The sequence below is a fragment of the Sinocyclocheilus rhinocerous genome, unplaced genomic scaffold (genome assembly GCF_001515625.1).
Source record: "Sinocyclocheilus rhinocerous isolate Xijiao unplaced genomic scaffold, SAMN03320098_v1.1 scaffold323, whole genome shotgun sequence".
NCBI classification, from domain to species: Eukaryota; Metazoa; Chordata; class Actinopteri; order Cypriniformes; family Cyprinidae; genus Sinocyclocheilus; species Sinocyclocheilus rhinocerous.
The window spans coordinates 512,947-528,335 of record NW_015643640.1 but is presented as its reverse complement, the minus strand read 5'-3'; the positions used below and the strand labels follow the sequence as shown (position 1 = coordinate 528,335).

Sequence of the window (15,389 nt, the reverse complement as noted above, 5' to 3'; positions counted from 1 at the left end):
CCCCCCATTAACGCGTTTATACATTTTTTATCTCATTTGGGCTGGCAGTCTGTCCTACAATAAAAGACAATCTCTCTCAAATAAAGTGCAAATGATCGTGGAGATTCGTGTCGTTGCAGATCATCCATTTAGGAAGCTGTTTGATTCAGGTATAATTGAAACGTGTTCGGAAAAAAAACCCCGTGTTGTGTCTCAGCCGTGTTTCGTGCTGATGAACTTATCTGATCATGCCATGCGTTTGTGAATTGAAGGGTGCTTTGGGAAATCAAACATGGAGTGCAGCGGCAGTTTGCAGGCGCATAGCCGATGCTTTGCGCATGTAGAGAGGCAGAAATTCCCCAGAGCAACCCTTCAACATTGTCATGCTGGCATAAATTAAGATTGATGACAGATTAAACCCAAAGCCGCAATCAATGAGCGCTGATTGACAGCGGATTTCAGCGCATTTTTGACATTGCGACAATACCGTTTCTATGACAGATGAAGCGCTTAAATATGCCATTGTGCACGAGATAATCCTATTTATGGATTAGGTTAATGAAATTGCTTTTAAAAAAATACTATATATTTTAATTTAATATTTTTAATTAATTGTTCAATGAATGCATTTAATTTATTTGTTTACATTTAACAAATCTTTTTTTTTCATGTTTAGTTCCTAAACAGTAATAATAAGAAAGTTGTAATATTATGATGTTTTGTTAATAAATTGCATGCAATAAAGTATAGATTAAGCCTAAAGCAATATATTTATATTGTGTCTAGTGTTTATTATTGAGTGATCATTTGATTTCAGCTTTATTATCCTCAAATGAATGTAACATGAATGTAGCTTTACTTGGCTTTTCCTCTCAAGCTTATTAAAAACTAAAGATGTTCTATCAGGAAGTCAGTATGCACCCTTGTTGAGTTTATGTGTTCGAGTAAACACTCCGTACTCCTTTGAAAGGGTTTCTATGCCAAGGGCAGCAGAGGATGTGGGAGGCGTGCACACACACACACACTAACCGCTGTGCTCTTCTGTGATCCGTAGGGCCTGTTAACCTGAGCACCAGCGCACTGTTGGTTGCACCCGCTGTAGTGGTAAAAGGCACACTGTCCATCACGGCCCTGGAGTTATACTTTGAGGTGGATGAAGAAGACCCGAGTTTTAAGAACATTGATCCCAAGGTAAGAGGGTTTCTCATCCAAAATGACTCCAATTGTCCCATGAGCAGTGCATACTAAAAAATGGAGCGACTAGCCGTAGTATAACCAAAGTCCTTCCATGTGCATTCACAACACCAGTATGTGTATTTTTGTTAGTTTTTTTTTTTTTAAATATGACTACCTTTCCTTCAAAGGGTTTGAGTACTAGCTTTTTGTGGTCATCTTATCTTGCAGAAAATATTGCTTTCTCTTTCCTTTATAGCATGTTGCATGTGTTTCAACTGTTTTTAACATATGTGGGTCAAGGCTATTAAAGTGTAACTTGCCATCACCGTTGGCTTGTCGCTGATGTGTGCCACCGAAAATCCTGACTATTAAGGCACAGAAGAGGATGAGTTAATTTGTTACATTCTTCTGAATGCTTGATTCACTAGGACTTTTGTTTTGCCTTTGGAAGAACAAAGTATCAACGTTCAATATTTCCTTAACTATCAAATTCCTTTTCTGTTTATGCACTTGGCATATCTTGCTTTCAATAAAGTTGTTTTCCTAAAATCTATATTAATAATATTTTGCTGTCTTTACTATAGTAACAGAATTGTGAAGTAAAATGGTTACTTTTGTCAGAATAAAATAGCTATATGGCTTTTAGTAGATTATTTATTTGTTTGTTTGTTGCAAAACATTGTCTAAGCATTTCTTTCAGTAGGCTGTTTAATTCTAAGGTGCTTTTATTTTTACAATTGATGATAAAACAAGATTTTTGTTTTTAAACGGGGGTTTCCAGAGTAAATGAACAGATTTCTTTACTCCCATCATTGGCCTATTTTTATTCAATCGAAAAAATTAAAATGCAAAGTGTCTTTATTTGAACATGTTTATATTTCATGTAATGCTGAATTGATTTTAATCAGTGAGATGAAGTACTGTTGGTCTGTGTGAGAGATCGGCTGTTTACGTTTTATTTTGTAGTGTAAATGGTCTTGGTTGTTTCACAAAAGATGCAATCCAGTATTGCTATTATTTTTAAAATACGCCAATCTTTATTTTATTGCTCGTGTCTATTTACTAAATCTTCTTTTTTACTTTACAGCAACATGCTACGTGTATTTTCCACGTTTCGTTTTCTACGAGTTAAACTGAATGGCCAGTCCACAAAGACACACACTGTCCTAATATTACTTTTAGCTATACTTTTGTTTAAATAGCGAAGACAAATCACAAAACTATATGCTTGATTATTTATGCATCTAGCTTATGTAATGTAATCCCATTAATGTCAGCAGTTTTTAATTGAGTAATGACAAATGCCAAGTTTAAATTTCATCGTGTCATGATTTTATTACACGTTTCAATTTTTGATCACATCATGAAAGAAATTGAACTTGGCACGCTACATTTTGTAATTCGCAATTAAAGATCTTGTGCATATATTTAAATAAAATTTTCACTTTGTGAAAAGAGTTCAAACAAACAACAAAATCATTACACTTAGTTTAAAATGTACCTTCATTTCGCTCTCCTGCAATGTCCCGTTTGAGCCTTTGCAGAAGCAAATGCTTCGGCGTGTTTTATTTTAATCTTTTATTTTCTTGGTTTCATTACTCGGAGAGCACCACGATCACATTCTCTCCACTTTCAGTGTTGTGATCTCAAGCGTCCGTTAACATTCACCGACATAAAATGTCACAGTTTATCCAAACTTTTCGCGTTGGTGAGGATTTCTCTGGCCAGTCTCCAGGTCTGTTTGGCCGCTGTCTCCAGGCCTGAGTGTGGTTTACCCTGAAACAGGTCTAGATTGGGTAAGAAGTAATGTGGGCACCGGCGGCACTGCAGACAGGAGATGAGCTGCAGCAGAATACCGTTCAGACGGTCGCCGAGGCACGACTCGTCCCAGTCAGTCTCCCGCGGGTGTTTCTCGCACTCGTACATCAGCAGGGTCTTCATGTGGTAGTTATTGAGCGGCTGTCCCGGCAGCTCGAGGTGTCGGTCACGGAGAGTCTTTAAAATAGAGAGACATTTCTTCCTACAGCCCGACATCAGAAGCCTGTTCTCGGCCTCGGCGAACTGCAAGACCCAGGCGTCGCTTTCCGCCGAGCTCTGTTTCCCCGTTAACGAGTAGCACTCTTTAGAGAGTAGGTTAAACCCCTCCGCTTTCACCTCCGCCACCCGGTTCGGCCCGGGCCACGGGATGTGAGGCATGGGCCACTGAGCGGCACTTCTAGGCCAGATGCCCGTGCACTTGAAGGCCGGGGTGATTTGCACCACGTATCTCTCCCGAATGCGCAGTTTCACTTCGCTCGTGTCCGCCACCATCTTAACCACGTCCCGGTAGCTGCATTTATCCACGGCCTGGGCCACCAGCGTCTGGAAGCGGGAGCGGATCTTTCGCGCCGACAGATAACCGGAGGCGGTGATGAACTCCACCCACAGGGACATGCTCCTCTTACGGCCGTCGCTGAGTTTGAGCACCGCGCAGCCCGGCAGAGAGCCGTCATCCACGAAGTTGAAGACTCCCATCTGGTTCAGGTAAAGCACGACCTCGAACTCGTTGGGCGCGATGACCTCCATGCCCTCAAAGCGCGTGTCTATCTCGCTCAGGGAGCTGATGAAGCGGGGCTCCTGAACCTCCACCTCCTTCAGCACGTCCGACACCACCTTACACACCTCTCGTATGGTCTTGGCGATGGCCGCTTTGCGCGCCTGGCATCTTTCGTTGTAATATTTATTAAGCTGGTAAACCAGCTTTGCTTGCGTTGCAATCATATTGGGGCACAGATCCGGACTGTAGACCGGAGTTTCGCAGTACGCCGATGGATCCAATGCTTACCGGTGAAAACTCCCAGTAAAGAGAAAAAAAAAACTGAAGTGATGAAGTTAGCGCCCACAGCGGATAGACGTCAAGTTTGGACCAGGAAACGGGTGGATGCAACGCAGTGCGACTTTAACAACTCGACTTGAAAAGGTTTTAAGGGTTTAAGCCAGTATCAGCTGCAGGATAAATCTCCGCGCGTCATGTCATCATCTCTCTCACTTGTGTTTGCGCGTGAAAACTGTGCGCCAGTGTGCAGTTGTCCAGACTCAGCCCTGAGTGTTGGAATTGTTTAGTTTATGAATGGTCCTCTAGCTGGAGTGAAAAGGGGATGGGCATCGGTTCTTGGCCAATCAGCGGAGGAGCTGTCAGTGCAGTTGGCCAATCGCAGCCTCGGTGCGCTGAAGAGACTCTCTCCTCCTGAACATCCAGCGCTCGAGCCGCGGCGCCTTCAGGTTAGGCTCTACAGACGGCATTAAGAGCACACATTTAACCTATAAGCCTTTACTTTATTTAACCTACATTACAACGATTTGACATGTTGTGAACTTGTTATTTCACTGTGTGTATATTTGATCGTACGGTGAAAATATACAAATTTGTTAATGCAATTATTATTATTATTTTTTTTACATAGAACTCAATTATGGTCTTTAAAAACTTAAATTAAACAAGATACAGTTTTTGCCACTGTAAGGTTATTGACCGCGCACTGCTAGTGTTGTATGCTTCCAACGCAATTTCATCTTATACTCAAAAAGCTGGATACTGCTTTAAATCGATCAAACGTGTGTGTGTGTGCGCGCGCGCGCGCTCATGGTCGCATGGTAGTGGAGATGTAGCTTCTGTAATATTGTGATAATACCAAAAACATGCTGATCCAGATTGGCCGAACTGTTTTCTAATTCTTCAGTCTGTTCGTATACAATTGCAACACAATCAAGGGTCTTACAGATGACAGCGTTTAAAACTAGATAGAGTTGTATTTTTAATTTCTCATAGCGTTTATGGTCAGTAAAATTAGGAGCGTAATGAAACGCTTTTAGAGACTGATATGTCATTCGGGTTATTCGGTGTTATTGTAATTAGATGGCAGTGAGCTGTAATGAATTGGGGTTTAGAAACGCTCCAGTGCGGATGTATGAGCAACCTGCACATGTGTTATTTACAGAAGATATTCAGGATTTAACTTCTGCATGCACTTAATATATATACATATATATAAAATGAAAACAATAAAAAGCGCATAAAAAATAAAGTTGGGCTGACATTTGTTTTCTTAGTTAAAGCTTAATTCGTACATTTTCTTTCATTTTTCTTAAAGAAACAAATGTGTTTATTTACTTCGTTGGTTTTTGTGTGTAGTCTTTTGATGTACGTAATTTACTTTTCCTTTTTTTGTTTTGTATGTGTGTGTGCGTGCGTAGTATTTCTCGATTTTATTTACTTACCTTTATAGACATTAACACAGTTGCTTTCCGTTCGCTCTCTGCATGCATTGCTTTCATTAAAATAACTTTCTTAAAATGCTTAAAATTTTTAACATCCTTTTTCCCCAAAATTCTCGCTGGAGAATCTGAGCAGCATCTCATCGGCAGCGTAGCGTATAGGATGAATAATTTAGAGAGGAGAGATTGTTTGGCGTGTAATTGAAGTCTCTTATCAAGCCAGACTTCATGTTGTATGAGTTCAGCTCTCATCACAGTTGTCTTAACGACAGGCTTACGAGAAGCTCTGCAGATATAGCGCTGCGTGCTGTAGGATGCGTTGCGCTAAATGAGGCCATTCAGAGCATCGATCCGTCGCGACTGAGTGTGTTTTTACAGTGAGAGAAACGAATGTCAGGGGTTTGTGTTGTTAAGCCCATCTGAGAGCCCGCGGGGCGTTTTATTTCTCGCTCGTTTGTTAGAATCACGCTGAGCGAATGTTCTTTCGTTAAAGGAACTTCGCGGTGTTTTATCTAATTACACAAACATTGTTTTAACTCCCAAACCAAGTAAAACGAAATCATGGTCATGGATGATGATTACTATTTCTACAGCTATGTGATTGGAATGCATTTTACTTAATATTTCATTTTCATTTAAATTCTAAAAATTAGACGCTTTTGTTGGAATAAAAGAACGTCCAACAGATATTTGCTGTGGGAATCTCCAGTCATTTTATGGTTTATATGACTTTGTTCTGTAATGGTTAAGAAGTTAAGTTAATTGTAGAATGCTACACCTTAAATGAATCGTGTGTTGCTCTAATATTGTGGATTTGTAACCTGCCTGAAACTTTTTCAAGAAAATTTGAATACTTGCTCCTTAATTTCAGCACTGAATATTCATGTAGTAGGATATTTAATCCAAGTTAAATTAAGATTAACACACCTTTAACCAGCCTTTTTTAAAAATTTTTATTCTTGACTAGTATTTGGCCACAGTGCTAACTGGTCTGAATGACACTCCTTAACATCTTACAGAAATTCATCAAGCAGTAAAACATTACTGTTCTCTATGCAGTATTTATTTAGAATAATAATAATAATAAATCTTATAGAAGTAATGAGAAAAAAAAACTTGGTGCACTTTTTATATACACCACATCAAACTGTTTGAGATCACTTACTCAAATTAGTTGTTACAAGCTTGAATTAATTTGGAATAAAGAATTAAGCAAATGAATCAGTTAATTTATTATTGGATTTAGCAAAGTTTTATATTGTGAAGTTTAGGCCAAGTAAAATTATAAACAGTTAATTTTAATCAGTGTTTGGCATGTGGAAGCATTGAATTTATTTCCGTAATCTGCAAAAATATAGGCGTTTGGAGATGTTTTTCTTTTTTTTTGTAATGAACAATTTTACGTCTCAGAACAAGTGACAAACTCAGCATATGCATAATGTCATTTTCAAAATACAGCGACAACCATTTAATTTCACATTTCCATTTTTATTTTATAATATTTTATAGCATATTCAACATGACATATTTTGTCTTTTGAATTAGCTTTACTATGTTTTCTTAATATTTATAATTATGTCTTAATTATACAAAATAGTATTTATTAAATAGCTAACCAAATATTAACATAAATATCATTAAATAATTCCAAAATCATCCTTTCTATGAGTATTATTTAACTTTCCTTCCTTCCTTTGAATTGTTTTAATAAAAAAGTATAATGCAGGCTTTGAATCACTGACATCTCAGCAAGTGGTAGAATTCCTTTGACTCTTCTAACGTTAAAGTGCCAAAAAGTGTTCTTCAACCTAATGATACACTTAGCAGAACTGAATAGAAGCGTTTAAATAAGATCCAACAAATGCTTTTGGGCTCTTTTCTCCCCCTTTATCTCTTTTTTTGAAAACATTCCGTATTATCTGGAACCCAAAAGAGCTTTGGTCTTAGTGAGCAGACTGAAGGAGAAGATGAGAGAGGAGTGGTAGTGTGGAGCCACTCCTCTTTGATCTGATGACTCCACTCTGATCCTCTCTACAACGCTGGACAGTGTCTGATAAGACTCTCTCTCTCTCTCCTTCTCATTCCTTGCGTCTCTACATGATTTCCAGGTCATCTGACCTAGTTAAAAAAGAGCCAGATAGTGTTGGCTGATCAAAGAAAAAAGAAAAACAGTGATCCGGGTAACTTCAGGAGCACAGTCAAAGAAAAAAAAGAAAAGACAAGCTCTTTTGGGTTTTCAACAAAGCATATTTAAAAATTTATGAAAATTGTTGGCAGATACCCTCCACATGAAGAAATGTTCATTCCCATTGTGCTTTGTCAGATGCTCTCTGTTGGAAATGCTTGATAAATTATGAACTGATTTCTGGGTTTGTACCCTGTTGTGTTTTACTGTGTTTGTTGTTTAGTGGTATTTTTTAGTTTTTATTTACATATCTGGTGTATCCTATAGCTGTAATATCCTTATGCCGTAAAGCGTAAAGACATCCTTAGTGAATAAAAACACGACTACAGTGTCCTCCAGGCTCGTTTAGGAGGAGAGAAAAAAATAGCAGCAGTTTTTCTTTCGTCTCAGCTGAAGTTAGCATGTTTTGCTCTTTCATGTCAATGATAAGAGGGGCAGAATGTCAGTTACAGATGCTTTTAGCCTGTAGTCTTTCTCTGCGCCACAATGGAAATGTGAGAGGCAGCAGGCAAAAAAGGCGCACCGTCTTACACACGTTTCTCACACACACACACAGACGGCCCCAGCTGCATTTGCCCCTAGGAGACGGCCCCAAACAAGTCAACCAGTGGTACTAATTGCTTGGCAGGCCTTTCCGCATCTGCCAGGGAGATCTGGTTAGGTCATGGTGGGTGTTTCTCTGCATCCCTCACATCCGGCTGCATTTGATCTGTTTTAGTATTTTCCTGATCAGACACTCTTACTATGCGCTCATGCTTCTCCACTGCTCTCAGTGTTATATTGTTGTGCTGCTCTGAAACTTTTTGACGTTTAGAGTTAATCAGTACGGGACACCCTCCAGGCCCAATTTATGCCATTTATTTTTTCCAAACAAACAGTGTTTATCAGACAAGCTCTAAAGTGAAATAGTAGTATTCCATGATACACGTTTTCCAAATAGTACTGCGCTACGTTGTTGTCACATGATGTAAAATGAATCATGTGTTGGTCTAATATTGTGGATTTGTAAACGTTTTCAAGAAAATTTGAATATTTGCTCCTAAATTTCACCCCTGAATGTTCATGTAGTAAGATATTTAATCTAAGTTAAATTAAGGTTAACTCACTTTTACCCTGCCTTTTTTTGACATGATGTCATTAAAGAGGAGTCCAGTTATCATCTTGGAAATAGCAGTTATTTTGCATTTATGATTCCGTTTTGAAAATAAATAAATGGATAAAATATTAATAATAAGTCAAAAAGAGAGACTGCTGTGATTATATCCGGTTCATTAATCAAGCTGGAAACGGGATGCCAGATCAAGTGTATGGCACTGTGGGATAGAGTAGCCAGCACTACAGGAATACTGAAAATGTGCATACTCTACACAGAATGAAACTTCAGGAATAGTAAGAATACAACAAAAGTGTGCAACACTGCACATAGCCATACAGGATGCTTAAGCCAAACTTTGAAACAAATACATGTCGCTGCATTTGAAAAATAGTTTTTGTTTTTAATGATAGCACAGAAACACTTTTCAAGTAACAGCTTTTAAAAAAAAAGACATTTATTGTATTACATTTTTGTATTCAGTAATTTGTTAAAAATCAATTTTGTTATATTAGATAAATATTTTTATAGATATATTGTCAGGACAAATCGGGAGACCTGTGTGATCTAGATGAGTTCATACATGTACTAAAATCACCTTGACACCAGTTGGTTTGATATTTTGTTTTATCGTCCAATGTAATTCATTCATTTAAAGTGTGTTTATGCATACATTTTGACAATCCAAACACTTTTTGTGGCCACTTCCATGAGTATATTTTTTTATTGGGAAATGCCCGGCGATTGACTTTATTTGATTAACAATAAATTCCGTATTTTATATTGTTTACTCCTTGACTTCACACATGTGTTTGCTTAATATAAAACATCCTCCTAGATTCGTCCACTGCTTTTCTTTTCAGGCAGTCGAGTGTCTTCTGAAGGACAAGTGCCGTTCACACCTAATTGGGTAGGAGGAGAGGAGGGAAGGTGGGAGGGATGTTACGCGGGAAAAGTGTTGTTAAGCTTGTCCTGCAAACACACACACACACACACACACACACACACACTGGGTCACACCATCCTCATTCGTTTGCTACGGATGACCTTCAACTGCTGCTGATCAGTGTCAGGTTGTCCGAAGATTTTATTGATTTTTCAGTTAGGCATAAGTAGTTTGTGCAGAGGCAAACGGCCAACTACAGCAGCTCTGTCACTATCAATGAGCTGGAGGAGAGCAGCCGTGACTGTTGCTCATATCAGCATTTACACAGGGAGTCGATAAATTGATGAGTCGTACATTGAGTTGAATGATGAGGGTCTCTCTCTCTCTTCTTCAACATAGTGGAGACCAAAAGTCTGAGACCACTTTGAAAATCTGTGATTCACTATCCAATTTAAACCTGGAAGTAAAAGCTAAAAAACTGAAAACAAAGTTGTTGTGACATTAAATGTGTGAGAAATATCGTAAACTTATGGAATCCGTGTTAGCTTGAGTGTTAAAGCAAAACTTTCTGAAACTCATGCCAATTATTGAAGTTATTCTGCTAATATAATTTGTAATGGGGGAAAATATTTTAATTTGAAAAAATTTGGCTGAAGTTTAAGGACAGTCTCTAGAAAACATTAAAGATTCTGCATTACTTGAGATGAATCATGATGAAATCTACTGGCCTTATTCTCTCTCTCGGTCATTTCCCACGTTAGTGTTTTTCTCACAGTTTTCAAAAGACCGAAATCCTATTTGGATGTGTTTCTACTTTTTGTCCACATTATGTCTACTATAGTGTCAACAACTCCATTTTTTCAAGTCATATTTTTTAATTCATTTTCTAATTTCAGAACAAATGTAGAGAAAAGACTAAATATAAGTTTTATAAATATTATAGTCCTTATAAATAATAGTTCATGGATGTAATGGATTTGAAAATGGCACACATCAAATATAAAAGTTGTGCAAAAAGAAATTACTTTAGTGGGGGAAAAATGCTAAAAAATGAGGTAACAATGAATATTTCAAATTACTGGAAAAATGTACGGCACAATGCTGTGGATATTGTCAGGGCGAGAATCAATTTTTTTTAAAATTTTTGATGTTTCTGTTTGGTAAAAAATTGATTGACTAACACTCAAAGCACATCTGTAAGAATCTGAATGCTGTGGCATTTCTTCAATGCTTAAGTTGTCTTTAATTGACCAAAGTTTAAGAATAAAATTGTACAAAGCACTAAACCTAACCCATTGCAGATGAATGAAAAACAGAGTTTTGAAACACAACACACTAAACTAACTAAAGATTGCAGTATTATTGTATCATGAGCCAGATATCGCTAAGTCCCCTAATAGTGAGCTAAACCGACACCGCTCTTTCCTGTCCCACTCGGGGGCACTGAGGTTACTCCTGAGATGAAGTCGTCTGGTATGAAGCAGGTCACTGATCCTGTCTGCCAATACAGCAATGATAATTGAATGCTGAGAGCAGGGAAGAAACAGATTTGTGACAGAAGTGCCTCAAAGTCAAGGAGAGCTGCCCTCACGCTTCCAACTTGCATCCTTCATTGAATTATAGTCCGTTTCTATTGTGGCCTTCTTTCCCCAGTGGCATTTTTATGATCTGGGATGGACATCATTGTAAAGAAATGCTTCAGAGAGATGTATTGTGCTACTCTAGAGCTACTGGTGAAGGTCAGGATCAGTTTTACACTGATGTAATGACTGTGTCCTGCAGAAGATGCTTTGCTTTGGTCTGTGACTGTTTTAGTTGAAAGGATATTAGTTAAGTGACATGTTGTCGATTACCACAGAAAATAATTTTAATATTCATTCCTCCGTTTGTAAAAAAAAACAAACAAACAAAAATGCATTGAAAGCCATGCACTTGCAGTGAAAGCCATTATACGAATGCTGAGAGCAGGGAAGAAACAGATTTGTGACAGAAGTGCCTCAAAGTCAAGGAGAGCTGCCCTCACGCTTCCAACTTGCATCCTTCATTGAATTATAGTCTGTTTCTATTGTGGCCTTCTTTCCCCAGTGGCATTTTTATGATCTGGGATGGACATCATTCTAAAGAAATGTTTCAGAGAGATGTATTGTGCTACTCTATAGCTACTGGTGAAGGTCAGGATCAGTTTTACACTGATGTAATGACTGTGTCCTGCAGAAGATGCTTTGCTTTGGTATGTGACAGTTTTAGTTGAAAGGATATTAGTTAAGATGTTTTAATAGCATCTGTGACATGTCGATTACCACAGAAAATAATTTTAATATTCATTCCTCCGTTTGTGAAAAAAAAACACAAACAAAAATGCATTGAAAGCAGTGAAAGCCATTATAAGGTTGCTCCTTTGTGCATATCTTACAGAATATGTTTTTAATGTGGATTTACGGTAATCTGAGATCTAGTGGGTAATCATGGAACCTCTGACTTGAGTGTAGAAAAAAATAAAACTTAAAGGGATAGTTCACCCAAAAATGAAAATTCTGTCATTAATTACTCACCCTCATGTCATTCCAAACCCGTAAGACCTTCGTTCATCTTTGGAACACAAATTAAGATATTTCTGATGAAATCCGAGAGCTTTCTGACCCTGCACAGACAGCAACGCAACTGAAACGTTCAAGGCCCAGAAAGGTAGTAAGGACATCATTAAAATAGTCCATGTGGCATCAGTGATTCAATCGTAATGTTATGAAACTATGAGAATACTTTTTGTGTGCAAAGAAAAGAAAAATAATGACATTATTCAACAATTTCTTCTCTGCGTCATTGTACTCTCGTGAACGCAACACGGAAGAGAAGAAATTGTTAAAGTCGTAATTTTTGTTTTCTTTGCACACCAAAAGTATTCTCGTAGCTTTATAACATTACGATTGAATCACTGATGTCACATGGACTATTTTAACGATGTCCTTACTGCCTTTCTGGGCCTTGAACATGTCTGTGCAGGGTCAGAAAGCACCCGGATTTCATCAAAAATATCTTAAGTTGTGTTCTGGAGAAGAATGAAGGTCTTACAGGTTTGGAACGACATGAGGGTGAGTAATGAATGACAGAAATTTCATTTTTGGGTGAACTATCCCTTTAACACTCGTCTAAAGCCTGTGTTATACTTTCCGCGTCCGCGAGTCCGCTAGGGTCCGCTATGGTATGCGTGACGTAAAAATCGTCATCGGAGAGTGTGCGCGGAGGCTCTGAGCGGACATCCGCGTGCCTCCCATTTTTTGTGATTTTTTTGTCAGTAGGCTACTGCGCATGCGCAGGCTGTGTGAAGAAGCCCGTTGCTACTCGAACCTGCACAATCCGTCGATAAAACAATATAAAGACAGCCAGATGTGCAATAACTCTGGGCAATTCTTTGTTCACATGTTTGTTTATTGTTCAAGCCGATCTACTACGCATGTATGGAACACGTCCGCTCCGCGGACAGTTTTGGTAGTATAATTGCAAGTAGTCCGTGTCCGCGATGTCCGCGTACGCGTCCGGATTGTACGCGCGGAAAGTATAACACAGGCTTTAGACTCATAAGCAGTTGACTTGAGACTTCACTTGGATTCCAAAAATGAAGACCTGCATTTAATTAACAATCCATATATATACTACCATTCAAAAGTTTGGAGTCAGTAATATTTATTTATTTATTTACTGTTTAACTTTTTTTTTTTGCATTTTAAGATTTTTATTTTTTTTTTGCATTTAAATGTCTATTGTTATTTATACTATTATTTACAGTCAATTTACCTTAAATTTACAGTGAAGACATTTATAATGTTACAAAAGGTTTATTTTTTAAACGAATGCTGTTCTTTTGAACTTTCAATTCATCAAAGAATCCTGAAAAAAAAATTATTATGGTTTACACACACACACACACACAAATGCAGTTGCACAATAGTTTTTAACATTGATAATAATCAGAAATGTTTCTGAAGGATCATGTGACACTGAAGACTGGAGTAATGATGCTGAAAATTCAACTTTGATCACAGGAATTAATTTTTTCAAAATATATTGCAGTAGAAAATGTATTTATTTATTTCAAATTATAAATTTTTTTTCACAATATTACTATTTCAAAATCAAATTAATGCAGCCTTGGTGAGCATAACAGACTTCTTGCAAAAACATTTTTAAAATCTTACCAACCCCAAAATTTTTAGCCGTAGTGTGTGTGTATATTTCACGTCAGAGTTAAATCAATTTACTACATAAACTGCAGCATGACAAAATAGATTTGAGAACTAACTTGAGACCAAAGACTTGACTTAGATTTTAGGTGACTAACTTTTTAAGACTAGTCTAAACAGTTTATGCAACCGGCCCCTGGTCTTGAAAGTCTATAGACTTGACTTGGCTCTTGACCCAGAGACTTGAGACTTGATATGGAGACTTCGTCAGAGACTTGTGTGAACCTGTCTTGATAGATAAAGAATACAAGTCATGTGTTAAATCAGACTTGAAATGTACAAACACATGACCCAACCAAAAGCACAGATTGACTTAGAGCACCAGCAGACTAACTGAGCACAAGTACCAGCAGATTGGGTTTATCATACAATAGGAGCCCATTATCAGTGGCCCTGTTTCTCCAGACAGAAGGTGGGTTTCCTGCACCTGAGTCTAGCTGCTCCATCTTCCTCTGCCGACAGGGTGAAGGTTTGGGGCCTCCCAGCCCCCTGATTGATCTGCTCTCCATCATTTACTCAGCAGAGCAGTCACTGACACACGTCACGGCATATGCTGCTAGCCAGATGGATGAGACAGAGTGAGCGTGTTTGTCTGAGATTAGACGCACACCTTTGTCCTCTTCTGCTGCGGAATTTCATTAATGTTATGATTAAATTGTGCAGTCATTTTTGTGTTTGTTACTGTTGCTAACTACGGTATACCTGTCTAGGTTTATAGTAAATAAGGTTGATTACTAAGTACCATACATTTGGTTCTCCTTTTTTTTTTTTTTTTGAAGATCCAGAACTCTTGAATTCCACTCTTGCCGCGTCTTGGTTAATGATGCATCCAGTCTGGTTGAAATGGCCTCTCCATGGGGACCCAATAAGGCCAGCCGTCCATGACAGATTCTTTTAGGTGACAGTTCGATCAAGCGTCATCTGATCCACTTTACCAGCAGTGTAAATGAGTCTGAATTACTGCGCTCCACACCAGTAGCATGGCACTGTAAAGATAAAGACAAAGGGCAAATAATCTTGCCGTAGGCCAAGAAGATCGACAGATACTTTTCTCTGAGTCGTGCGGAGATTGAACTTTCTATTTTTCTACAGAGCAGTGAATGGATTGACATGGAACAGCCGAGTTGACTCCACTTGCACCTCGTTTTTGACCAAAATGGTGCTCAGTTTCCACATTTAATGACAATGTTAAATGTCAGCGTGGTAGTTTATGTGACTGTGTAATCATTCCAGAAATAATACATGGCATGCCACATTGTTTATGTTCCATTTTCCCCGATTTGTTTGTTTTAGTTAATTTCTTGTTGTATCACTTCATAGACAATTTTTTTCTTCTGCGAGTTTTCTTGTGCCTCAATTATCCTGTCAATCAAGTAAAATATTTCATCGCAATTAATTGCGTGACGTATCACAGTTAGCGATGCAAAAAGGTGGAAAATTTCCAGTAAATTTCGGAAACATTCCAGAAATTTTGGAAACGTTCCAGGATTTTTTTTTGAATATTCCAGGGATTTTTGGAAAGTTTCCAGAAATTTACCGGAAATCTTCCACCCCTTTGCAACCCTAATCACAGTTAAT

The 15,389-nt window shown here is 38.1% G+C and overlaps 2 protein-coding genes across 2 annotated transcripts in view; one reads left to right on the top strand and one right to left on the bottom strand.

The window, feature by feature from the left end:
- The window catches only part of LOC107757615 (lipopolysaccharide-responsive and beige-like anchor protein), a 244,625-nt gene that overhangs the window by 161,847 nt on the left and 67,389 nt on the right, over positions 1 to 15,389 (top strand). Inside the window, exon 39 of the mRNA XM_016575147.1 lies at positions 1,034 to 1,170. Coding sequence (XP_016430633.1) covers positions 1,034 to 1,170 — 137 coding nt within the window. The remainder of the gene's footprint in view (positions 1 to 1,033; positions 1,171 to 15,389) is intronic.
- On the bottom strand, positions 2,544 to 4,189 carry LOC107757614 (protein mab-21-like 2). The gene has a single exon (XM_016575146.1). The coding sequence runs from the start codon at positions 3,913 to 3,915 to the stop codon at positions 2,836 to 2,838; it is 1,080 nt and encodes a 359-aa protein (XP_016430632.1). The 5' UTR covers positions 3,916 to 4,189; the 3' UTR covers positions 2,544 to 2,835.